This window comes from Coffea arabica, chromosome 7e, assembly GCF_036785885.1.
Source record: "Coffea arabica cultivar ET-39 chromosome 7e, Coffea Arabica ET-39 HiFi, whole genome shotgun sequence".
Lineage (NCBI taxonomy): Eukaryota > Viridiplantae > Streptophyta > Magnoliopsida > Gentianales > Rubiaceae > Coffea > Coffea arabica.
In genome coordinates this window covers 9,606,281-9,631,710 of record NC_092323.1, presented here as the reverse complement: position 1 = coordinate 9,631,710, position 25,430 = coordinate 9,606,281, and the positions used below count along the sequence as shown (strand labels likewise).

The following is a 25,430-nucleotide window of genomic DNA, read 5'->3' as shown; positions in this document are numbered from 1 at the left end:
ACCGTTTTGGTCCCTCATCTTCAACGCCTTTGCGAAATTTTGCTCCTTATCCATCAGGACGATCATTTAATCCTTATCTTTAAACAAACACACACACACACACACACACACACACAAAGATCATTTTTTAGGTCTTGGCCAATTTAGTCTCTAATCCATTATCTTGATCATTTTATACTCTCATCTTTACAAAAAAATTGATTGTGGCCACTTTCAAAATTTTTAAACGAGATTCTGTAAATAAAGAAGGATCAACTGCAGGAGGTCAACCCCGTCCTCTTGCGTTCTTCGTTCTGGAAGAAAAAATTGCCCCTAAAAGAAGAGAAAAGGACTGAGTGGATCACGTTAAATCAAAGGAGCCTTATCCAGAAACTTTGTCGTAATTCGAACCCAACTTTATTCCTTTTCTATCAGCCCCAAGATGGGGTTTTGAAAATCATATCACCAATTAGTTCGCAAACTCATCAAACTAAATACATAAACAAGATATAAACAAGATTCAATGCTTCCTTGAACTTTCAAGCGCGACTTAAATTCACCCAATAATATTTGAAATTTACGTGCAAAGATTTTATCTATTTGAGTTGAATTCGAACTTGATTTGATAAAAACTCATCCAGATTTGACCTTAACAAATAGTCTACGAAAAAAACTGACTTAAAATACATAAAGCCGAAATTTAAATATAATTTCAAAAACTTTTGAAAGTATATCATTCAACCTAATTGGGCTCTTTCATTCCCTTGATCGAATAAATAAAGGAATCAAAATGATTAGATTAATTCAAAAAAAAAAAAAAGGAAAAGCTAAAATGTAGCGTGGTGAATAGGCAAGTTCAGGGAGTGCTAAAAAGAGATACTCCAGGAAAGAAAATGATAAAAGGAAAATTTCGAACCCAGAAGAAGCAAAAGGACCCCCATTTTGACTTGAATACGACGACCGGGGCATGGCGCCTTTACCACCCTCGTGACTTGAATTCAAGCTTTTATTCCAGTTTTTCAAAAAAAAAAAAAAAAGCCCTCAGCATCAACTTTAAAGTTGAGAGGCGCAAAGGTACTCCTGATTCATCATTTATTATTGCCAGCACCGGCAGCAAAGATTTTCTGACACGAAAATTGTGGAGCTACTTAATTTTATTGCCAGCACTGGCAAAGGTCATTACATCCCTGACACGAGTAACTGGGCATAGCAGCCGCTACGACGTGATATGATACAAATAAAAATAATGCAGCAGATGCAGAGGGAGAGGGTACTTAGCACAGAATATCTTTAGATCCTCTAAATTTCATAAGAAAATCAAACAAATCTAGATTTTCATATAGAAAAATGAAAATAACAAAGATGACAACAGTGAGGCGAAACAAATTTGTTTTCCTAACTGGATCTTCAGGTTGTTAAAACATAAAAGCAAACCAAAACAAGGAGGGCACAAAGCAGTGGCCTACAAAGTAGTGACTCAAAAAAGTCAGAGATCACTGCAAATTACAAAAAAGCCGAGCCACTTGAAACTTCCACAGATAGATCAATAGACTTTCACTGGAGACGTAGAAGGACCTCCCTACTTCCTCTGAGACAAAGGCAAAGCGAAAGAGACACGGGCGATACAAGGAGAAGGAGTGGGTAATGTCCATCACAATATGGAGCAAGCCTTTTGGGCCTTTCCCTTCTTCTTCTTTTGCTTTGGCGGCTGGAGCACAACTTTAATTGCAGCATCAAAAACTGATTTCACATTCTGCAACAAGGAGGTTATCAAGGAAGAACTTAGTCAAATTCTTCCCAAATATATCTACTGAATGATCTAAAAAGCAAACATACCTGCTGTGTCTTAGAACTACATTCAATGTAGGCAGGTGCTCCAATCATTTTTCTTAGCTCCTCTCCCTTGATAATTCAAGAAAATTTAATATCAGCAGCAAATCTTAAAAGTAATCTCATCTCCCATTAAGCAAAGAAATAGATTGACGTAATCTTTACTTGTGCTGTAGTTATTGGCACTGCACCAGGATGGTCAATGAAGAATTGCTTATCATCCCGAAGATCTGAATGTGGTGCGATCAAAAACCATGAAAATTAAGACTGGGACATTAGAGAATAATAGGAATCTACTTGAAATAACATTAACTGGAAGAAGCTTTGTGAAAAAGAAAACCCAGACAACAATAAAATGCAGCTCCAAGTAAATGTGTACCGTCCTTGTGCAGACAACAACCATAAACCAGATGGACAAAAAACTATATAAGCATTATACTCTAGTAGTATGCTATTTAAACATTCCGCCCATTATAAGAACCAGTGAAATAAGCAACTAAATTACTACAATGAGATCAGAGGCCACCAATCAATCCTTGAGAAGCATATGGAGCAAAGAACTTACCAAGTTTAGTTCCAACAAGAACTATTGGGACACCAGGGGCATAATGCTTCAACTCAGGAATCCACTGGAAATATGAAGAGCAGAAATTTTTTTTTCAATATGGTTAAGTAAGGTGAAAAATCAGCAAAAATGGAGCGATATTCTACTCACCTTCTTAGAGACATTTTCATAGCTGGCCTTACTAATGAGAGAAAAAGCCAAGATGAAAACATCTGCTCCACGATAACTCAGAGGTCTCAATCTATTATAATCCTCCTGTCCTGTACCACGTAAAAGTAACATAGGCGTCATATTCACAGCAATGTCATATATCTGATAGCTGAAAAGCAAAATGGATATTAAACATTTGAAATACATACCAGCAGTATCCCACAGTCCTAAGTTAACAGTACTCCCATTAACAACCACATTTGCGCTGAAATTGTCAAAAACAGTTGGGACATAGTCCTGATGCCCATCATAACATGAAGAAGTACCCAAAAAAAAAAACAGTAAGATTTGGGGTACCATGGAAGAAATCTTTCAACAGAGTTTAACAAAATATCATCCAAATCAGACACTGATGCAAATACACGGAATGATGCATATGCCAAACTGAAATCCCAAAACACCACAGAAACTACAAGCACCTGCAGCCCAAAACTCATTGCTACCACTTTTTCATGGCAAGACCTAACCGGACTCGAGAAAATGGCCCAAAAATCTTCTCTTTAGCACCCTAATAGCTTGTTCTCGTCAAGTTAACGGACAAAAGATACACACTTGATGGGAATACGCAAAAGATACCCACACTTAATAGCTCGTTCTCTTTAGCAGCCTATTAGCTCAAATACATTTTCCGGAAACAGAGAGAAAACTACATACATAGAAAATATAAATTTTCTCATTTGATAGCCCTGGCGAAAAAACTCAAGAAAACAAATAACAAAACCGATGATCCGGGAAGCAGGAAATGTAAATCCTCATAATTCAGAAAACTGCAGTATAGTTGAAAGGAAGAAGAAGAAGAAGAAGCATGAAATAGAGAATGCAGACCGTGGGAAAGGTATTGCTGGTGTAAGAAATCAAGAGACAAGTCTTGCCGACGGCACCATCCCCAACCGTAACGCATTTAATGAACCTGGACGCACTCATTTTGTCACCCCTCAGCCGTTTTCGAACACAATCTCAACAATGTTTACTACCTCCTCCTCCTCCTCCTCCTCTTTTTTTTTTATTCTCAGATCTTCTCAGAAGACCTGATTATAATCATGAAAAAGAAATCCGAATTCTTGCTGTAATCTCCGTTTATCCCCTCCAATAAAGCATCTGTACAAATGCATCCGAGAAAAACAAACCCCAACGAAAAAAAAAAAACAAGTTAACCGGAAAACCCTAGCCCTAATCAGAGAGAAAATAGATGCTTAACGGAGGAATGTAGGATGGGAGGAGAAATGAAAAGGGGTAGGGAAGGAAATTGGGGATCGAGATCTAGAAACTGACAGTATAGAGAGAGAAAAATGGGGATGGAGAGAGAGAGGGAGAGAGAGAAAGAACAAGTGTTTGTTGTAGAGGGAAGAGATTATGTGGGTGAGGTGTTTGTGAAAATGGTTGAATGGAGAAGTAAAAAAATTACTAGTACAAAGTACCTTAATTCTTTTGTTGGTGTTGGCTTTGGCCGGGAAATAAGCCGTTGAAGCGTTCGCTGTGGACGACCAACAATCACTCACTCACTCCTCACCCAACATTATAACCAACCCAACCAACCAACCACTCATCCTCCCCCCCGCCGCTCTCTCTCTCTCTCTCTCTCTCTCTCTCTCTCTTTATTGGTTTGTTTTTTTTAGTAGCTACGACTTCTACTCTATATTTCCTCTCTCTCTCTCTCTCTCTCCCCGCTTTTATACCAACCAAAGCCTCGTTTTTTAATGGCTCTCATTGGCTGCTTGCCAACGCTTTTGGTGCAAGCATGACTAAAACTACCCCTACTCTCACCTTTCGATTTTTTTTTTTTTGAGCCAAGGCACAAATTGAATATCGACACATCTACACAATTAACCACCAAGTTTTGACTCAATAGCCATCAAAAAATGATTAAATTCCTCTATGGATTGTAGTTTAGGGGATCGCGTCCTTATATTTGTTAGATCCTGATACAGCAAAAAAAAAAAATACATCTATACAATCTACTATATCTACTCATTTCTATATGTTAGATATATCAGTACAATGCAATGAGTATACATTTCTATATGTTATATACATCTATACAATACAATATTTGGACAAATAATCTCCTGTCCAAACACAATGAGAGCACCACCACAACGTATATGCGACTATCGTTTGAACTGGATTTTGTACCTTCACTATCTATTAAGAGTATTTACTTTTTCTTTACGTATCAAAGGTCATTTGGTTAAATTAATTACTCACTAGCTCTCCTATTTCTTAGCATTTTAGGTTTTGATTTTAAATTATACTAGTAATTATACATAGATAAAATTAAATACTACTAAATAACTAACTAAACACCATACCTCAAAAAAAAAAAAAACTCACCATATCATGAATATTTTCAGCACGAAAAAACCCATTTTCATGAAAAATATAATTAATTACTTACACACGCATAGAGTTTGCCTTAAACATTAATTACATTTATTTTTTGTCCTCGAACCCCGAGTAAATCGAGATTCAAGTGTTGAATTTTTTTTTTTTGAAAAGTAAAGTTAAATTCATAAATTGAGAATGTAAGACTTGAAAGAGACAACAACTATGAATGTATGGACTATATATAACATAATAATGCATGGCAAGTGCCTTAATCCTTGCTATTTTATTTGTTAAATCATCATTTATTCCCCTAGACTCATAAAGTCCAATATTTAATCCGATGACTTATATATTGCTGGAATCGCACATAACATTTTGTGAATGATACTCCTTGGTGATTTGTGCAATGATATCTAATTCGGGAGGAATCGGTCAGCTAGCAAAGAATTTTCCAAAAAGTTTGGTTATTAGATAATGTTCTGATTTAGTGAGAGAAAAATAAAGATTAAGACCAGAATAAATTCTATCCTAATGTGTGGTTGTTGAACACTGGTAAGTAGTAATCAAATGCTTGGTGGCCCTAGGTGAAATCATTAAAGTGCTTAACACGGCAAAACCTGTGTTCATCATCATCATTGCAAATTGTTCCTATTTTCATCAGACCGAAAACACATAATATTTTAGAGATGGTTGCCTTGGCAAAATCTTGAGTACAAAAGCAGGAATAATTAGAGTAAAACTTTCCACTCAAGTAACTAGACTTTTTCCTTAATCTCCTGTCGAAGTTACAATGATTGAAGTACCAATAGCAGATTCTGCAGACCTGCAAATACGGATATGGGGCAGGACGGTCATCAGAAGGACCATTCCTGGACAGTTCATGACCAAGATTTGGTAAAAAAAAAATGTACGATCCAGATTTCATCTTGTATCTCGATTTTAACAACATATGTGGGACTCACAAAATTTTGTTCTAAAATTACGCCGTGTGCAAACAAAATTACACCATGTGCAAACAAAGTTACGTCATGTGCAAAATGCACATAATTGCCAGGAACCGTTGCAGGTGCCCTGATCCTGCAAATACACTCACGGATGCAGCACACATGCTTTTAAACAAAAAATAGTGGAATTGTTTAATTTGTAAAAGATCTGCCATCAGAGAATGAAGACTTAAATTTAGATGCAGGAGCAATTGGAAAAAGAAACTAATGTTGCTCAATAATCAGTACATATGATATTATTGCCAACAAATGATTCGCATTCATGAGGTTTGATGAACTACAATTTACAACAGCTTGTATTGGTAGGATAAGATCCAAGTCTTGCATGGTAAAGCTATCTAAAATACAGGAAAATTTTGTAGCATATATACGTGTTGCTACATCAATTGACATATCTTAAAAACAGCGGTTGAGGCCAACACTGGCCGGCTTTTTCATGACTTGCAAAATGCACGTAATGTTTCATCAAGGGCCTTTCTATCATAGTCACCAGTAAAGACACAACTGCCTAGAGGACCTTTCAAAAGGATGAGCCTCAGCAGCCCGTCCGCCACCTTCTTATCAACCTGCCAAATCAGGGGGAGGGGGGTAAAAAGGATGTACTAGAACATTGAAGCACATAAATTAGGGTGATGGTGAACAATAAGACAAGCAGTTTAAATCTCTTACCGCCATGACAGATTTGAACATCTCCACCGTCATGGTTTCTGGAGGTGCAGTGGGGAGCTTTGCCTGTTTTAAAATTCTATCAACTCGCTTTACAAGTGAATCTTCAATCCAGCCCAAGCGGTACGACATATCAACAGCCATAACCTGGAAGTTCAAAAATCAACGCCCTTTAGTAAAAATTACGTCATCAAGAATTCAATCTCCGCTCCTCCCACTGTCAGACAATATGGAGCAGTTCTCTTGGAAAATAAAGGGTCAATTACCGTGCCAGCAGCAACAGCTTCTCCATGCAGCCACTGCCCATAACCAAAACCAGTCTCTATTGCCTGTAAAAGTTGCTTTTATTAGCAAGAACAAACTACAGCAATGACCAAAAAGGCCAATAATGATGTTAACGATGATTCCAGTCAAGGAAAAGACAAATGTAATAGTTCATCTAGACCACCAATAAAGAATGTATACACAAGTTTAGTTCTTCAGAAACTTAATAAAGCACAAAGTCATCTTGCTTGTAATAGACTAAATGCTCTCACAGAATGTCACAACTCCATGACTTCACTCTCCCCGCTTTTGGGTCAAATCAAAGGATTCATTGTGAGACTAAGATACAGCATTACATCAAGCATATGAGACATACTTGGACTCGAACAGAACAAAAATTAAAAGATAACTAAGTGCTAAAGTGTCTTAATCAAATTCACTGTGCAAACATATGGAAAGAAGGATGATCAGAGTAAGAAAATGTAATGTGATCCTCTCTTGGGAACCTTCAACTTACATGACCAAATGTATGACCCAAGTTCAAGGTTGCCCTCAATCCACTTTCCTTTTCATCTTGAGAGACTACCTCAGCTTTGTTCTCACAAGAACGCTTAATAGCATAAGCAAGAGCACTAGGATCCCTACAAAGAAGTGGACATGTCAAAATCTATTAGAGCCACAACGACAATTTTATATTTGGAATGTAAAGCATGAGTAGAGAGGCTTTCTCTAAGTTAAAGTTTACTGGGTCACCAATCAGCTTGCAGTCATAACTCATAACCAAAAATAAAAGAACGGACACAAAAAATCATCATTAAACATAAAAAATGAATAGCATGCTGGTGGAACACATTCTCTTTGAAGGGTTCACAACTGATTTACATCTCTCATGCCATTTTCTTTTGTGGATATCCTCCACTGAAACAACAAACTTCTTAGAGTAAAAGAAGTCACTCAATAGCTATATCTGTATCACTAATCCTGTACCATGTCATGCCAGGAAATAGGATGTGCATCAACTGAGCAACTAGAAAGCCATCCGAAAACCATGCAGTTACATCATTTCAACTAAGGGTTACATATTTTTGGATGTAAATAGAAGAGGAAGGCGGTGATGATGGTCATAATATACTAACCTTGCCAGTAATGCTGGTAAGTTCTTCTCTTGCCACTCAAAGAAATCTGCATCTCTTATAAGCCCATACTTTATGACTTCTGCAAGCCCTGATGCTAGTTCTCTATCTGGCAATGTGTTTAGTGTGTCGGTGTCTATCAGTACACATTGTGGTTGGTAAAATGCACCAATCATATTTTTACCAAGTGGATGGTTTATTCCAGTTTTACCACCAACAGAAGAATCAACCTAATAGAGAGCAATAGAAACAACATTAAGTATGGAGGCAGAACAAAGAAAAAAGGAATTTTGAGAGAATGCAAAAGAAACAAAGAATTATCAGAAATGTCATAGCTTGAGCCCACCTGCGCCATAACCGTGGTAGGAATCTGAATGAAATTCACACCACGGAGGTAAGCAGCAGCAGCATATCCACACATGTCACCTATGACTCCTCCACCAAGGGCAACAAATGTACAGCGTCTATCCATTCTTGTCTCAATTGCTTTATCAAAGACTTTCATAAGAGTTTCCTAGAAATCACAATAACAAAATGCGTTTATTTTGCTGAAACACCTAATTTTGTAGGTTCTTGCACAGAATCAGAGTGCATACCATGTTCTTGTACTTCTCACCATCCGGCAAATTAACACTATCAACAGTAACATTCGAATTTCCATCTGTCAACGCCCTAATTGTTTTATCTAGATATAATGGCGCGATGGTGGTATTAGTTACAACCAAGACTTTCTTGCCGTGGACATGCCTACATGAAATCAGAAAGCTTAATAATCAACCAAAGACAGAAAATACAAAGAAGAAGAGCCGGTTAATGGAGCAACTAATATCCAACATAAATTGTCATTCCAGAATGCACAAGTTATTTCCCCAAGTACTGAAACCATTATGAACACACATGACTTCCATCTAATAGCCTTCTTCAATATTGTCCAGAACGCCTAGCATCTAATTCAAGGGCTTAAAAAATGAGCAGGCAACTTTCTATCCCCTCAACATCACTCACCTAAGTTTAAGCAGGGTATTAGTGTTAGCATCTTAGTTTATTAATCCATCATGCCAGACTAAACGTATGTATAAAATCACTTCAATCTATCAAACGTTAGTCTAATAATTGGACACACAAAACCTCTAGTACGACCTCTTCGGCATTACTTGGGACATCAGGACCCAACCATGTGCTAAGCAATCTTACACGGAAATCAAACTACCAATGAATAACAAGAGAACCTCATCTTCCATAATGGAAAAGAAAATGTAAAAGCTTTTTAGATCTTCTGCAAGCAATAAATGAATCTAGAGATCCCTGTCAATGCCTAAAAGTAGAAAAAAAAAAAACTAAATTGCTGAATTGCATTTTCGAAACTTCAACTCCTTGCAAATAATCTTTCCATTACGAACATGGAAAAAAATGAAACTTGACTCCACAGTATAATCCAACAAAATTTTTTGCTTTGCATTTCATCTTCTTCAGGATGGAGTGTTATTGGATGACAAATAGTTGTCAGGGAATTCAGTGCAACAAAGTTGGAATCTTTAGCCCTTCCCTCTCCCTCAACACTACGCTAAACAAAAATTCGTGGATAAATCGGAGAGCTTGACCATAAATTTACAAAAAAGTGTAGCAAAATTAATATCCTAGCTCTCACAGTGACAGCTCAAATAAAATAGTACTACGAGCAAAACTACTAGCATTTAAGAGTGACTAAGATCAGGTACCTTTGGAGAAGGTCAGGCTGATTAAGAAGTCCGGACCCAATATAAATCGGGTAGCTCCGATTGCCCAAATCAACTTCAACGATTGTGGGAGCTGTAGAAGTGGTTTCACTCGGAGGCTGATCCATCACCGGAGTGGCTGAACAGGCAGACACCCTCAATTTGGTTGCATTTAACTCCAGGCGAGCAGGGGAAGAAAAAGAGCGGGACTTTGGGAACCGCACGAGGAAGTCACGTTGGATGATTGGTTTTATCAGGAAAGAAGTAGAAATGTTTTCGTGTTTGGTTGAGAAAGAAAGAGCGCTTTTGGTGCAGAAAGAAGAAGCCATCGGAATAAGGATGGTGGGAGGCTGAGAAAAGGGGGTCCGGAGAGTAGGTACAATGGAAGAGGACTAATAAAATGTGATGGCGTCGGCTAAGTCTTATAAGTTAAAAAAAAAAAAAACTGATTTGGTGATTGCCTGCTGCTAGGCGGTGGGTGGGAGAAGAGAAACAGAGGACGTGGGAAATGGAGTTGGTAGGTGAAGGGCAAATGTGGTGAAAAGGAAAGGACATTCTTGTAGGTCCGGTGAGGGCTTTCTCTGGCACAAGATTGCCAAGGGCCTAACGGGCCTACAATGGTCATTAGTGATTTTGGTGGTTTGCAGGTAGCCTTAAGGTTGCATTATTGCTCCAATTTTGCTTTTATGGTCTTTCATACACAGGTTACTCCTTCCCAGTTCCCACACCTAGTGGTGGCTACGGTTCAGATTTCAGAACTGGACATGGTATTTGTTGAACTGTAATTTGAATCAGATATGGAGAGTATAAAGTCATGATCATAATCGTGATTAAAGTTTCGGTTTAAATTCATCAAAAATTTGAATCGAAACTATGCTACTTGTTGAACTGGAATTTGAATTTGACATGGAGAGTACGAACGTGACCATGATTAAAGTTTCGGTTCAAATTCGTAAAAAATTTGAATCAAAACTAGAATCCGTGATTCAAAGTGGTTCGAATTGTTAATATATATATATATATATATATATATATATATATAAACACGGCACACTTATAACATAAACTCATTGGCGAATCGTTAATATATATAGACATACACACTTGTAACATAAACTCATTAGTCCAACCTAAACAATGAGGACAAGGATTCAATGCGGTTATGTTTTGTGCAATTCTATTCAATTGTTGTACGTGTTCGAATTTTTGGTGTACAAGTATATTATAATACTGCACTAAATATATGCCAAGTATTTTATTCATGTACACTATTTTTACTTTGAATATAACAATACAATATAATTGTACATCAAATAATGTAAAATGTACAATAATCCGGATATTATTTGTGTGTAATCGTAGTAATTAATACTAGTGATAAGGCACATCCAATGTGTGTGCAATTAGGGAACAATTAAAATGAATCAATTTTGTATATTTGTTTGTTACCTACAAAGAATTTATATAAAATTTTCATGAAAAATTTTTGGTTTATATGGTTATAGTAATTTGGTGGTTACAATACTTAGAATGATTATGAATAGTTATATTAACAAAATATGATTAAGTGATTAGGATAAAAATCAATTTTTGTAAAAACAAAATTTAAAATTTAAAAGATGATAAAAGTTGTTATATCAACTGTACTGTCATTACTTAAGTATTATATATATATTTTGTATGTATAGATGGCACCACCGTTTGTTTAAAAATATTCTAAGTCCAAGGTGTTGCCTCCTCGGCTTGTGCGATACGCTAAAACTGATTTCCCCGCCAAAAATAAAGAAGAAAAGAAAAGAAAACCCCGGGAATTCGGCTTTGCCTTCTTTACCAAATCATGCTAGGAAAGAAGTCGAACTATGCTAGTAAAGCAATCGTCTCCACCTGCAGTCCCCAGTTAATCCCATTTCCGATGCCAATTTTTCTTTATTTGTGAACCCATCGGAAATCTTGAATTCATTTATTGGATGCCATAAGCATTCATCATCTGTTGTCAGCGACATTTATTTTCTGCATTCAAGTTAGGGTTTTTATCTTTCCGGTGGCTATGAAGGGTAGGGGGAAGAGAAACGCTACGATTGTAATATCATCCTCCGAAGATGATGATGACGATAAAGATTTTTCGTTGAAATCGGATTTAAGTTACTCAAAACCAGCTTCAGTTCCTCCAACTAACCCCAACAAGAGGGCAAAGAAGGCTTCCCTCTCAAAATCTGGTCCTCGGCCGCGTAAAGGGCCCTTAACTAATGATTTTGATGAAGTAATTATCGTTCTCATTGCTGCAATTTCTTTTTTTTTTGTTTTGCACCTTATGTGTCTGGTATATGTTTTTTTGAACTTGTATGCTTGATTGAAGATTCTAGAGTTCCTTCTTTTGTGTTGTTTTGGGGGCCAGCCGGCACGGGAGTGCTTTGGTTTATTCTTTCCTGGTTGTTGATGAGTTCCAAGATGAAATTTTGAGCAATTTCCCTTAATAAGCTTCTTTATATGACGTTATTTCAGTATCACTTCAATGTTTTGGTCAGGCTGGACAGTAGCATTCCGGAAAATTTGTGTACTGATAATACTAACGGAAACAACCATAGTTATCCCTGTGGATTATGCTGTGTTCTAACATTTTACTGGCCTTCTGTTCATGAAATTTGATACACTCCGATAATGCAGATTAGACGGTTTTGCGAGGAGTTTGATGATGGGATTAGGGGATTCAAGGTATCTACTGGTATGATTGCCACTAATAATTGCTTAATCTTTCTTAACGTGTCATCTTGGTTCACATAAAGTTAATTTAGTTACAAACTTCCTCTTTTCTGAATCTTGGTTCTTATTTTATGTGCCTGGGAGTGCTAGCCTGAACTTTGAACTTATTCCACTCCTTTATTTTGGTATTTAACTTTTGCTTACACATATCAGGGAATGGAATGAGCAGGGAGTTATGGGCTGATAAATACAAACCCTGTTCATTGGAAGAGCTTGCTGTTCACAAAAAGAAGGTATGGACAAGAATCATTTAAAAAGTGTTTTGTATGCAAGGTATCAACTCAAGTACCGAATATGCTTTGCAGTGATTCTTCCGTTTGAATGTTGCAGGTTGAGGAAGTAAAAGTTCTGTTTGAAGAAATATTGACTGCCTCCAAGGTGCCCTTGTATTTTGCTTTTGCAAATGGAAATCCTGTTGCAAAACCAAAGTGTTGATTATCATTTAATTTCTACAGAAAACAGTTTTTTGTTTCTTTTATGCTCTGCTATTACCAACAAACTTTTGGTTATCGCCACTTGTATTGCACTGTTTAGCTCAAAATGAAGAAGCACTAACCAAAATATGATTGTTCAATGTCATTTTTCTGCTATTGTTGCATCACATTCAAATCAATGAATAACCTATGCTGTCTGTGCACCGGTACTGGTAGTGCCAGCTTCCCATATCCTCATCTCACTTCACAATGCAACCCATTCCCCCCATCACCCCCCCCCAGTGGCTGCCGTGTGGATGTACTTCAATGCATTTTAACCAGTTTGTCATGTTAAAAACTAGTTGCCTTGTTGGACGCTAATTCTTCTTTTACATTGGACAGGAAACCCTCTGTAAAAATGTTCTTCTGTTCGTGGGACCAGCTGGAGTTGGGAAATCTGTATGTTCTTTGTTTCTTTCATTTATGTGTATTTATTGTGTCATAAATTAGACCCACTTTTGATCATGATTGTCAATCCCTGAGATTAATCATCTGTTTTCCCACGTCACAAGAACAATTGTAAGGTGCTTATCTTGTTACAGGCAACTGTTTATGCAATTGCTTCTCATTTTGGAGCTAGAATAAGTGAATGGAACACACCAACTCCCACAATATGGCAAGAACATTTGTACAACTCTAGTTCAGGTATTTTTACTCTAATAACATTAACCTAGATGCTTTTAGTGTGATATAACAGTACATTGTTCTGTCAGCTTGTCACATGTCTTATATAAAACACACTTTAGTTATAGTCTCCTGTCATTTACCAAGTTTTGGGCCTTGCAAATTTTAATGGTTATGACTTCAAGGGATGCATTTGAATACCTTTTCAAATGTAGTACGGGAATTGGATAATTGAGTCTGGTAATAATTTCATCCCTGATTGCATTGTATTTGTTTGTTCGTATGCCTTTTAAAGCTTTTCTTTGTGATGGAAACTTGTTGAGGTATGTTGGACACTTGGACCCTTCCAACCACACATTAGTTTTTTACTGTTGCACTATCTATGATGTGATGTATGTGACCGAAAAGGTGATTGCGAAATGTGTTTCATAAAATTTCAATTTTCTTTTTAATTAATGTCCAAATTATAGGACTTGGAATAGAGATTTCACTCATTGGCTACAATTTGCTGTTGTGCATCTCTTCCTGGGGATTGGGAATTAGTTTCTGAAGGAGTTGCTTAATCAATGACATCAGTGAAGGCAATTTTTTTTCTATTATGAACATGAGCTTTTAATATTATTATTTTCTTGTTCTAATAAACAGGATGACTTTCCTTTCACTAATTTTGGACTAGGATTAAGGTACACTTCAAAATTGGAAGAGTTTGAAAGTTTTGTCGAAAGGATAGGGAAATATGGATTCATTTCTTCAACTGTGGGCCCAAGATCTCGAGTTGTACTCTTAATCGATGATCTTCCAGTGGTAAATGGAAAAGTTTCTTATGGAAGACTTCATAGGTGCCTGCATCTTCTTGTGCAATCAGTATGTGTTCCAACAGTCATATTGATGACCAATTATGTCAAAGCTGACTCCACTGACAATAGCATGCGCTACTGGGAGGATCTCCATGTATCTCTTCAGGAAGCTGGGGCTTGTAAGGTTGCCTTTTATAATCCATCTGCTATGGAATTCAGTGCTCGATTATATGTTTACCCTGATCTATCTCTATAAATACTTCAGGTGTCTTTCAACCCTATAACTGTTAATTCCCTGAAGAAAACTCTTTCAAGAATATGCAAAGAAGAAGAATGTGAATTGAGTGCTGAACAAATTGAGCTGCTAGCAAAAGCTAGTGGAGGTGACATCAGACATGCGATTACATCCTTACAGTATTTCTGCCTGAAACCACATCAACTACCTTCTTTATGTTTGTCAGATGGTTCTACCCCTTCTTTAAGAGAAAGAACAGATGGTCTGACAGATTTATACATCGAGCCTTCATTGTCATTTGGCAGAGATGACACGCTTTCTCTGTTTCATGCACTGGGGAAATTTTTGCACAACAAAAGAGAGAGTGAACCCTCCATGGTGTTGGGTAAATTAATTTTATCAGCTCTTATTACCAAACATTTGTATCTTTTCAATCATGTTAAAGTAATGTGATTCTTTACCAGTTTTGCATGATTACATAATTGTCATCTTTATGTTGGTTATCATTTTGACTTGCATTCTATGCCTTAATTTTTTTTTTCCTCTGAAATGTGTGCTTGAAAACTTCTTTGGAGCATAGTATGCTTTTTGCATGTTGTTGTTTCTGTTAAAAGGACAAGTTTCATGAGATTCTGAAATATTCTTCTAATGGATAATTTTCTGTCTCAGACAGATGCTCAACAAATACACTATGTAAATACTTTCTCTCTGTTTTATTGGATTTCCATGCTAATTAGCTGTTCATTTATGAGTAATACCTTTCTTTGAGGCGCTTATGGGTTGCTACAAACACTTCATTCCAGGTTCTTCTATTGCTGTTGCATGGGAAAGACTGCATGAAGGAATCTCTATTTCTTTGTTGAATTGAATTGAAATTGTAGCCTCTGATATGACTCATTTCTTATTTTTTCTAGATAGAGATACGACTAATTTGAAGGAGAAATTTGTAAGGTTGCCTCTGAAAATGGATTCTCCAGAATCTATCCTTCGTCAAGCACATAGCCAAAGTCGTCCAATTGCTGATTTTCTACATGAAAATGGTAACATTGATATGTAGCAGGATGTTTTTTTTTTTTCATGAAATAGATGTTTTACTAGAATCTACGATTATCATCTCTATAAAAACGTGCAAAATATTTGAGGACATTCAGTTATTGGAACTTCTTTTACTCATTCTGTTTGCTAGAAAAAGTCTGATTGTGCATATTTGGGCCTCCGTGTTTGTCTATTTTCTTGCAGTTCTAGATTTTGTAAATGACGAGGCTATAGATGATGCCTGGGTTGTGGCATCATATCTGAGTGATTCAGACGTGTTGCTAGCTTCAGTCAATGGAAGGATGGCTAGAAACTTTGAGGCTGAGAATGTTGTTCAGTCAGCTGCTGCTTCAGTTGCTGTGCGAGGCGTGCTGTTTGGGAATTCCCATCTGGCTCCCACTAGGTATCGTGTCTAACAAGATTGCTTTTCCTTTTGACTATTATCATTTCTCGAACTCTCATATAATTCATTAACGTGCTATTTCCTAGAACTCTCATATGTTTCATTAACCATATAGGTGGCATGCTATTCGCCGTCCAAAGCTTTGGCAGGTCGAGCAATCTTTGTGGCACTATAAGGTTAGACAAATGCAGGGACACGTGTCTATGCAGGTGTTTTTATCACGAACATCGTAAGGCTGTATATCTTGCCTAATTTGTTATTGCATCTGAACTCCAATAATTTATCTCCAAAGCTGAAATTTAATAGTTTAAATCACATCACAACTCGGAGTCTTGTTGATTCTTGAAAGAGAAGAATTGCTTTGCAAATTGCAAGAGGTTGTTGCTTCTCGAGAAAACCTTTTTGGTTCGAATTGTACTACATAGTTGTCTGTGGTCACTTGTTCTTTGCCCACAAAGCTTTACTGGGAGTACGATCTTCTTTTTTTTTTGTTGTTGGGGGGTGATAGCAGCAGATGTCCGTCAAGTGTAAGCTCAATTCGTATACTAATGTGGGTTTTCTTTATCATGTGTCTAAATTGTCCTTTTGGAGTAAATGTGCCATCCAACGATTGTCAATTCTTACCCTTTACTTCAATTTGTCTGTGTACTCGGTGAGCTTCTGCCCATTTTGTCACTTTTCGCCTCCTAATAGTAATGCATCTGCGCCCTTTGATGTGTTTGCAGCGTCAAATGGTAAGCCAGCAACGTGATGCTAATAATGGGCTAAACTTGTATGATCTGTCAGTTGTTGCTACGGAGATTAAACCTGCCCTTAAGCGGATAGGAAATAAAGCATCTGAAGATTTTGAAGCTCACGAAGCATCCCCAGAACACATGGCTGATGACTTGGATGGACTTATTTTGGATGATAAAAGTGAGATGACAAGTGAGGATGAAATAGAAGATTGGTAAACTTTGTCAAGCAACCGGTGAATCTCTCCGCCTCAACACGGCGTTCTTTTTGTAAATTATGTAAATTCTAGTATCAAGATGTAATAGTTTCATTGTGAAGCCTTGTTTTGTCCGGCAATTCAGGGGGGTCATCATTTTGTGCATTCTTTAGCTCACCCAGATTTTGGTCATATGTAGCTGAAAAAATTGCTACATGGTTTGTAATTGTAGAGGCAACCTTCGACTACGCGGAATTATGCGTCCTGCTACCTATTTTCTTCATCCTGAAAATAGCAATTTTTGCTCAAAATACGAATTTTGATTATTTCCTCTAGTAGGTTACGCCAAAAAAAAAAAACCTCCTCCCCCCCCCCCCCCCTCACGCCGCTCTTAATTCCTCCGTGATGAAGCACTTGGTTAACGGTTTGGATATCTCATTTTTTCAAATAATATTTTGCTTATATTATAATCACATTTTTAACATGTTTTTTTATCTCACATTACAAAAATTATTACAAAAATTATTTCAAATAATACTTTATCCAAACAAATCCAAATTTAGTGTCTTCTTATGCTACTGTTTCAATCACAAGGCCTGTAGAATTTCAGGAATTGAGTTTATTTTTTTCTCACATAAATTATTTTCAAATTAGGTTCTCTTTTGTTTATATAATAATTTTCTTATCCTTTTGAAAACTCAAAATATATGGAATTTATAATTACATTATTCTCTCAGGTACAAACTTAGCTGGGTGTATCGGAAGACACTTGTACTGGTGTCGGGCAACTCTTATTCTCTGCCTTCAGGGTTCAGTCTGTCCATCGGCGGCGCCACCCCTACTCTCGCCCTCCAACACCATCGTCAACGAGCAAACATACTGAATTGATCAATCCATCCAAGTCTCCATCAAGACCTTTTTTTTCCGCTGGGTATGCTCCGCCATTACTCCCCAATCATAAAATAAGGGCACGGTGGCTGGATTAAGCTGTCCTCCAATCGGCCCTTTTTTTTTCATCCTTTTATTTTCCTTTTCTTTTTGCCTTGTTATTTTGCAATTTGGAGTTGGTTATAGTTGATCATTAGGATAGAAGAAACTTATTCTTACAAGAAACCAAGAAAATTTGGAGTAACTGAAATAGAAGTACTAATATAACATACCATTTTGTTGATATTATTGTTGTAATATACAATTTGATTAGTGGTTAAGTGTTGCTAGCAGAAAATGCATGATGCTGCTTGTTGGATGTTCCTTAATAGCATCAAATTTTGATGCTTCTTTGCCTTGACTTCCACATCTATTTGATTAAAATGCTACTTCTTGACATGCTTAACAAATGTCACGTACCTCAAAAGCAAGGCCTGCAAAGTCGTGGTGTTTAAGCGCTTCTGAACTTGTGTGTGATCCTGTGATAGTAAATTGGTGTTGAAAGAACTTTATAAAGGTTGGCTATCTTTTAATAATGCCTTCGCAAGCTTTTTTGAGTTAAATTCCAAAAATGAAAGGAAAACAGACCAGACAAATGAAAGAAATAGAGCTTCAGCAGTTAGCCTTTTCTTTTTCTGGATTTTTTTTCCCCATATCATGTGTTGTAGTTTGTCCTTTTGAAGCATTATTAGGTATATGCTGAACTGTCACTTGACGGCATGGTGTTGATCTGGCAGATGGCAAGCCGGTCTACTCGTTCAAGGAGACTACCTCCTGTACAGCAGTCAGAATCACCCTCAAGGGCTAAGTGGACATCAGCGCTGACCAGAATATTAGTGGACTTGCTGGTAGAGCAGGTTCGCCAAGGGAATAAACGCAATAAATCTTTTGACAAGAAAGCATGGGAGTGTGTCTGTGAGGATTTCCGTGAAAAAACGGGCCTTGCTTGGGACAATGAGCAATTGAAAAGCCGTTATGCTGCCTTAAGAAAGCAATATGTAATTGTGAAGTCCCTGCTTGATCACGGTGATTTTAAATGGGATCCAGCCACTGGTGTTGTCATGGCTACTGATGAAGTATGGGATGCATATATCAAGGTTTGCAATTCCTGTTTCTATTGTCATGACTAATTAGACAAGTTATGACCTGTTTTAGCTTGGGAAGTTCATTCCTTGATGTCTAAACAGGAATCTGATTCATTTATCAAAAGCAGTTTGAATTCTTTAATTAGTTATTGACCACCTATCACTCGTCATGTACATTTAACAGGAACATCCTGATTCTGAACCCGTAAGGAGTAGTGGATGTCCAATGTACAAGCAACTGTGCACCATTTTCTCATTACCTGGGACAAGGGGGAAATATAATAGGTCAAATGGATCCTATGAGCACGGAGGAACTCTGTCAACTTCGGATCCACAAGCTTTGAATGTGTACCAGGAAGACGTATCTAACTCAGAATCTGAGCAAGGCTCTGAAACAGCTGATGATCGCGAGAATCTTCAATCAACTGTGGGTTCTAGAGTTATTGGGCAGAAAAGGGGGCGTAAAGGTATTGATGGGGTCATTGCAGGAGCCATAATGGAGATGGCTGCTGCTTCAAAACTCAGGGCTGCGGCTATTAAGAAATTTAATGACAGGTATTCAATAACAGATTGTGTGAGAGCATTGGATGAACTGCAAGGCGTAAGTGACCAAATTTATTATGCGGCATTGGACCTCTTCAACAACCGCATTGCAAGGGAGACATTTTTATCTCTCAAAATTGACAAGCGGTTGACGTGGTTGTCTGCCAAATGCTTAGGCCCAACTAATCCACAGGTTGCATGATGGAGCGATTGTATTAGTAAGTACCTTATTGTTCCCCCTTTTGGAGAGTAGAAGAGGAACAGAACTTGTACACTTCTAGGATGCTGTCTTTTTGTCCCGCAGTAATTGTTTATCTAGACCGTTGGTCTCTCTCCTTCTCTATGATATCTTCCGTCTTATAGATGAAAGGATCAATAGAGAATGGAGTAAACTTCTGAGACTGTCATCTGTGTTGCATATATGTTGGAATGTTAGGTCTTTTGCTGGCTTTTCCATATATGGTTTATACTTGGCACCCTTTATGATGTGTTCAATTCGTTCGCTAAGTAATCTGCCTCCACCAATATTGGGGAGATTCTCTAGTGCAAAATTTCTGCTCCAAATTTGCCTCCACACTCAAACCAGGGAAATAATTGACATAAACTAGGAACCAAAAAAGGGAGAGAAAGGACAAGAAAAGAATGATGAGTAGCTGACAGACGTAAAGAAACCTGATGCGGCTACGCAAAATTGGATAAAGATCCTACAGAGTGAACAAACAGAAGGAATTTATATGGACACTAATACTTGTTTAAACAAACAACTCTAATACCTAAATCAAAATTTAAACAGACTTAGGATCCTCTACTGCTGAATGTTTTCCACCGTTCTGTCAGAAGTATGCATTTAATCACGAGTAATATCTTGCTACCTCCATACGGAAGATGCCTTGCATGACAGAGACCTTTCTTATGGCTTACAGTCAGAACTGTATTTCACCGAATTTCAAGGATATAATCTTGTCAATATTCTGCATCAGAATTGACCCTTTTTCTTCAGTCAAAACAAAGTATACACAGGCAAAACTAAGTACACACTTTCTCTGGCCAACCATATAGGAGTTGAGCAGCCTATTCTCTCAAGGCAAAAGTCGCTTCACATCATGCATCTGCATCTCATCAGTACCTCTAGCCTGGTTATAGACAGACTCAAATGCATGTGTGCAGACATTGGCAAAACCGGTCACTGACTGAAAGACATGCGGCAACCCCATTTGCAGGTTGTTCAGTGTCATTGCCCTCGTTACACTAACTGACTTCTCATACTTGGCCTTCTCATCCTCAGCTCTTACTCTCAAATTCTCCACTTTTGCTCGCTTCTCCCCTACTGGATCCTTGCTTCTGGTACTGCTGTAGTTGTCGGCCATATAATATGGACCATACTTAGACTCAAGTGATCTTAGCTCAATTGCCTTCTTCTCAAGCTCTTTAAATACTGAATCTGACTTCTTCTTCTGTTTTTGTTCTTCTGTTTGCTGTACAACAACAGCACGGATCACTGTTAAGAAGCCCTTGACTCCTTCAGATGCTACTTTGTCTGGAGCATTGTTGACAGTATGCTGCCACTCTTCACAAAAGGAGTAAATTGCAGAATCCAGTCCAGTTCTGACTGCTGGTTTGTTGCCGAGTTGGAACAAGCTAAGCCTGAGCCAGCCAGTTAGGGACTGAATGTAATCCCTTTGGGCCCTAACAAGGTTGCAGAAGGAGATGTGCCACTGTTGTGCTTCAAGCTCAAGTTGGAGAGTTGACTGCCGGTGAATTTCAGAGGTTGGGTTTGTAGATGGAATGGCGTTGACATACTTCAGCTGCTGAACTATGTGAGTTTGTACTTGGTGACACTCATACATGCTTCTCCACATGCCCATCAATCTGTAAACCAGGAAAAGTGAAGTACATCAGTAATTTGTCAGGCTGCACGCATAAGATTCCATTGATTGGTATACCCAGTTTGCAATTAACTTCCAACATAACTTCTCACTCATTTATGTTGAACTCGTCTAAACCAAGGATTAGGAAATATGCATAACCAATGAATTGCAGGGAAAAAGAGTTAATAATAAAAAAAGTCAGGTTTACAAGATTTGGGAAGAATTAGGCAAATTCTTATAACAAGAGGAATAGCCTTTGCATGGCAAAGTCAAGCTAGGCAGGAGACGGATGAAACTCGTGGAAAAGAATAGAAGATAATTCATTCCAAGAAAATATGCAAAATTGACAATTTTGACTTCATTTAGTGGCTACTCTGAATGTTTGACACAACGGCATAAAATCAAGATCCATTTAGTGGTCTTGTAGTCCTTGCAGATTCTCATTTCCAGACCTTGACTGGCTGGCGACTATGCTTAACTCATATAAACAGATTGACTTAGTTTCTTTTTTTACTCCAAAGTCATCAACATCTCCAGCCTCTTGGTGCTTCTTCATCCTACCCAGATGAAGATTTGTGAGGCTTGTTATTGGTGAATGCAAGAAGATAATGATTCTGGCGAAGCATCTAGATAAATGAAATAAGGACGTAGTTTACTTATTAGGGCTTCTTGGACTGTTGGACATGTACCCTACATTGTCATTATACAAACGTACTTTTATACTGTGTTGTGTGAAATGTGATTGTCAAGTATCCGAGGAAAGGGCATTAAAAAGACAGGGACCAATCACTAAAAGTAGTCAAATAACCTCAAAAAAGTAAAAGTAACATGCACGGATAGAATTCAATTGGATACGGATGAAGTTTTAATAATAATAATGTCACGACACAATGTACTAATTCAACTTGACCTTTGACCTCTGACCTCTTTGTCTTGGTCTTCCAAGTGGTCAAAGAGACCTTAAAAGGGTACTAAAACTCACTCCTATGTAGGAAGGAATTACAGGAGAACTAACTAACGCTCCATTAGTCCATTCCCACCACCTAATTTAACTTATTTAAATTACAGTCCACACGTAGGAAAAAGCTTTAAACAGAAGAAAGAGAAGACGAATAACAAAAAATGTTAAGGGAGGGAGGGAGAGGACTAACCCTTTTACAAGATCAACGAGCTGTGGATAGAGTTCTGACTCCCGCAACTTAATTATTTCAGCAGACGTGGTTTCGATTGCCTGTGAAGCAACCATCATCCTTGATTCCAATTTCTCCACTTCTTTCTTGGCTTTCTCAGTCTTCACATAATCAGCCCTCTTCACCTCTAGCTTCCGCAGCTGGGCTGCCTTTCTCTCATGTTCTAACTTCAAACTCTCAGCATTCTATGATCATCCAAAGCAATCCCAAGAACCCAACCAAAAACCAAAAAAAGAAAGAAAAAAAAATAGCAAATTAACGATCTGTGGGTCCTAAATGAAAAAATTGCACTAGATTCAGGGTCCAGTGGTCCCACATCAATATATGCACAATAAACGGAAGCAAAGTCTGAAATTTTGGTGATGGTAGTAGGTACCTTGACCTCCTGGTACAGTTTCTTCTCCCAAGCGTACAACCTCTCCACAGTTGAGCAATGACTAGTAGCTGTGGTGGAAACACCTACACCTACACCTACACCACCACCAACATTCACATTCCCAATTGAGTCCTCAATGCATTTCCCAAATCCACCATTCCATTTCGGACTCGAATTCCACGTCCACAACAATGGATTCAGATTCCTCCCACTCCCATAAACTCTACCTGCATCCCATTTTCGCAACAACATTAAATCTTGCACTCCAATTTTCACAATTAATTAAAAGTAACTAAAAGCCCAAATGAAATTTTGCTTCAATTTGCCGCATACAGTCAATACTCAACTCATAAATTGCTTATAATTGCAAATAAAGCCACAAAATACAAAATATCAGGATGGACAAGATATGGGCTATTCACAAGAACATTTCCTCTTCTCTTTTTTTTTTTTTTCCTTAAATTACAAATAATACGACAAGATATGGATGGCTTCATCATGCATCTGAATCTGGCGTTAAGATTACCTGAGGATCTTAGGTCGGAAAAGGTACAAGTGGGGACTTCCAAGAGCAATGAGAGCGGCCCGCCGGCATTAGCTGCTTTCAGAAAATAGTCATCAAGTTCTTTGATGATCTCAACCAGGTCTTTCCCCTTGGTGGAGACCACCATAGCCAACTCACTTGTAATCGACGTGGCGGCAGTGTCCTTCGAAAACCCGCTGATGACAGACGGTGGGGCCGCCACGCTGGCTGCCCCAACCGTTGTGGTCGCGGCAACCTCAGAAGCAACGGTCGTCTCCTCCCACTCCTCCTCCGTCCCTGACCTGGACGATGAAGGCATGAAAGGGTCCCAGAAATCCCAGGTGGAGGAAGCCGGTGCCGGAGGCGGAGGAGGAGGAGGAGGGGGAGGGGGTGGTGGGAGGGCGGAAGAGGTGGTGTGGGTGGTGGTGGTGGAGGTTGTCCACCTGTCAGAAACAGGACTCATTGGGACCGGCGGAGGTGGTGGGGTGGCTGGGAGTTGAGGCGGCCGCAAAGGCGGCTGCAGTGGCGGCGGAAGGTGGTGGTTTTGGTAGTGAAGGTTTGTCTCATTGGTTGCAAATTGAAGCAGAGCCGAGCCAGTGTTTCTGAGAGACCTTAGATACATGCTGTGAGCAGCTGAGAAAGCTTGCCTTGCTTTAACCAACTGTTTCATGTACCTCTTTCTTGCCTTGCATCTTGAAACCATTTCCTCTTGCTTTATCCTTGAGTAACAGCACCCCATCTCTTGATTTCTCCGAAACTCACACTCTCATGCAACGAAAACACACACAACACGCACTAGCGTTCCTCTTTCTGATCCTGCCAAGCTTTACGCTCTTCTAAGATTTCATCTCAAAGATGCAGACAAGAAAGAAACAAAAGACAAAACCACAAATCTTTCTGCTTTTGTGTATGTTAGTACTCTGAACAAAGAAGCACGCCTTTGGGTACTGAAATTTGCATCATAAACATAAGACGGGCTTTTTGACTATAGAAACATTGGGCAAAAACCACCCCTTCAATTTCCAGTTTTTTTTTTCACTATAAAAAGGAAAGGTAAAAACTTCACCAGTCGCCACCACTTTTCAGTTTCCATTGCATTTCCATATGGCATCACACTTTGTGCATCATCAGCTCCAAAATCTTTCCTTTCTATCTTTTATTGTTGTTCCCTTCGCTCCTCTCTCATTCTTGAATGGATGGATTGTGGTTGTGGGGTGGATGAAAAGTGAAAACACAAAACGCTAGAGAGTAAGAAGAGTTTGGGGAAGTAAGAGGGGAGGACAATGAGGTCATTGGGCAGAGTGCCATGAGTGACCTTTTATAATCGCATGTTCGAGACCAAAATGCCCAGCTGCTGTATCCGTTATTTACGACAAACGCTTCTTCTCTGATTCACGTGCAGAGCTTCACGTCTTCTACCGAGCGACTGGGAACATTTGAACTGGATTCAAGATACGGACGTGCTTTGCTGGTTTGGGATGTTGGGAGGGTACTTTTTGTGACTAGAGTTTTGCAAACGGACATGATGACCAGTTTAATGTGGTAAAAACGTTTCACATTGAGGTCAATATGATGCTTACAGATGTACTTACCAAACCAAGAGTACGTACCACGTACGTAGATGCTGGCAAGGCATCAGTTCCGACTTCCAATCCTCTGTATATTTTGTTTGTTTATTGGCACTTGGGATCCTCAGTGACATGTTTTCTATGCCAATCCAATGCCACCTATAGCATTGTGCCAAGTGTCCTGTTATTATTTACACTTTAATTTTTTAATAATTCAACTTGGTTTGGTTTAACACAAGTTTTCTCTACCTCTAAAATTTTGAACCAAACTTAACCAACCGCTCTAATTCATATACCAATACTTTTGTAAGGCAACCACTGAAGATCAGTTGCTTTGGAAAAAAGAAAAAGATAACCCTAAACAAAATTGCCTCCAAAGTCCAAACCTTTTCATCGTTGAT

General features: G+C 38.4%; 5 protein-coding genes across 12 annotated transcripts; 2 read left to right on the top strand and 3 right to left on the bottom strand.

Moving 5' to 3' along the window:
• Positions 1-1,283: 1,283 nt before the first annotated feature.
• LOC140004499 (rac-like GTP-binding protein RHO1) lies at positions 1,284-4,177 on the bottom strand. The gene is made up of 8 exons (XM_072059827.1): positions 4,003-4,177; positions 3,410-3,682; positions 2,734-2,821; positions 2,525-2,634; positions 2,375-2,438; positions 1,975-2,039; positions 1,816-1,881; positions 1,284-1,732 (listed from the first exon to the last, which is right to left on the bottom strand). Exons 2-8 carry the CDS (start codon positions 3,506-3,508, stop codon positions 1,631-1,633), a joined length of 594 nt encoding a protein of 197 aa, XP_071915928.1. The 5' UTR covers positions 3,509-3,682; positions 4,003-4,177; the 3' UTR covers positions 1,284-1,630.
• A 1,946-nt stretch (positions 4,178-6,123) lies between these two features.
• On the bottom strand, positions 6,124-10,158 carry LOC140011143 (3-dehydroquinate synthase, chloroplastic-like). The gene is made up of 8 exons (XM_072059552.1): positions 9,695-10,158; positions 8,573-8,723; positions 8,323-8,490; positions 7,980-8,206; positions 7,361-7,484; positions 6,846-6,908; positions 6,583-6,726; positions 6,124-6,479 (listed from the first exon to the last, which is right to left on the bottom strand). Exons 1-8 carry the CDS (start codon positions 10,018-10,020, stop codon positions 6,348-6,350), a joined length of 1,335 nt encoding a protein of 444 aa, XP_071915653.1. The 5' UTR covers positions 10,021-10,158; the 3' UTR covers positions 6,124-6,347.
• Positions 10,159-11,407: 1,249 nt separating this feature from the next.
• On the top strand, positions 11,408-17,260 carry LOC140003860 (cell cycle checkpoint protein RAD17-like). Of its 5 annotated transcripts, none has more exons than XM_072059824.1 (12): positions 11,408-11,951; positions 12,356-12,413; positions 12,605-12,684; positions 12,782-12,829; positions 13,267-13,323; positions 13,467-13,569; positions 14,225-14,529; positions 14,611-14,965; positions 15,495-15,620; positions 15,820-16,018; positions 16,134-16,194; positions 16,805-17,260. In XM_072059824.1, the coding sequence occupies exons 1-12, from the start codon at positions 11,739-11,741 to the stop codon at positions 16,841-16,843; spliced, it is 1,644 nt and encodes a 547-aa protein (XP_071915925.1). In that variant the 5' UTR covers positions 11,408-11,738; the 3' UTR covers positions 16,844-17,260. The 5 variants fall into 5 exon arrangements, with proteins under 5 accessions (XP_071915925.1, XP_071915922.1, XP_071915924.1 ...); XM_072059821.1 differs by having other exon boundaries at positions 16,134-16,227; positions 16,744-17,260; XM_072059823.1 differs by having other exon boundaries at positions 16,134-16,247; positions 16,744-16,983.
• A 361-nt stretch (positions 17,261-17,621) lies between these two features.
• LOC113701082 (L10-interacting MYB domain-containing protein-like) lies at positions 17,622-21,444 on the top strand. Of its 4 annotated transcripts, none has more exons than XM_027221566.2 (4): positions 17,622-17,880; positions 18,560-18,973; positions 19,146-19,722; positions 20,994-21,444. In XM_027221566.2, the coding sequence occupies exons 2-3, from the start codon at positions 18,596-18,598 to the stop codon at positions 19,704-19,706; spliced, it is 939 nt and encodes a 312-aa protein (XP_027077367.2). In that variant the 5' UTR covers positions 17,622-17,880; positions 18,560-18,595; the 3' UTR covers positions 19,707-19,722; positions 20,994-21,444. The 4 variants fall into 4 exon arrangements, with proteins under 4 accessions (XP_027077367.2, XP_027077366.2, XP_027077370.2 ...); XM_027221569.2 differs by having other exon boundaries at positions 17,633-17,880; positions 18,614-18,973; XM_027221565.2 differs by lacking the exon at positions 20,994-21,444 and having other exon boundaries at positions 17,624-17,880; positions 19,146-19,962.
• LOC113701079 (protein ALTERED PHOSPHATE STARVATION RESPONSE 1-like) lies at positions 20,164-24,905 on the bottom strand. Its single transcript, XM_027221560.2, has 4 exons — positions 23,465-24,905; positions 22,939-23,165; positions 22,524-22,747; positions 20,164-21,373 (listed from the first exon to the last, which is right to left on the bottom strand). Exons 1-4 carry the CDS (start codon positions 24,198-24,200, stop codon positions 20,584-20,586), a joined length of 1,977 nt encoding a protein of 658 aa, XP_027077361.2. The 5' UTR covers positions 24,201-24,905; the 3' UTR covers positions 20,164-20,583.
• Between the last annotated feature and the right edge of the window lie 525 nt (positions 24,906-25,430).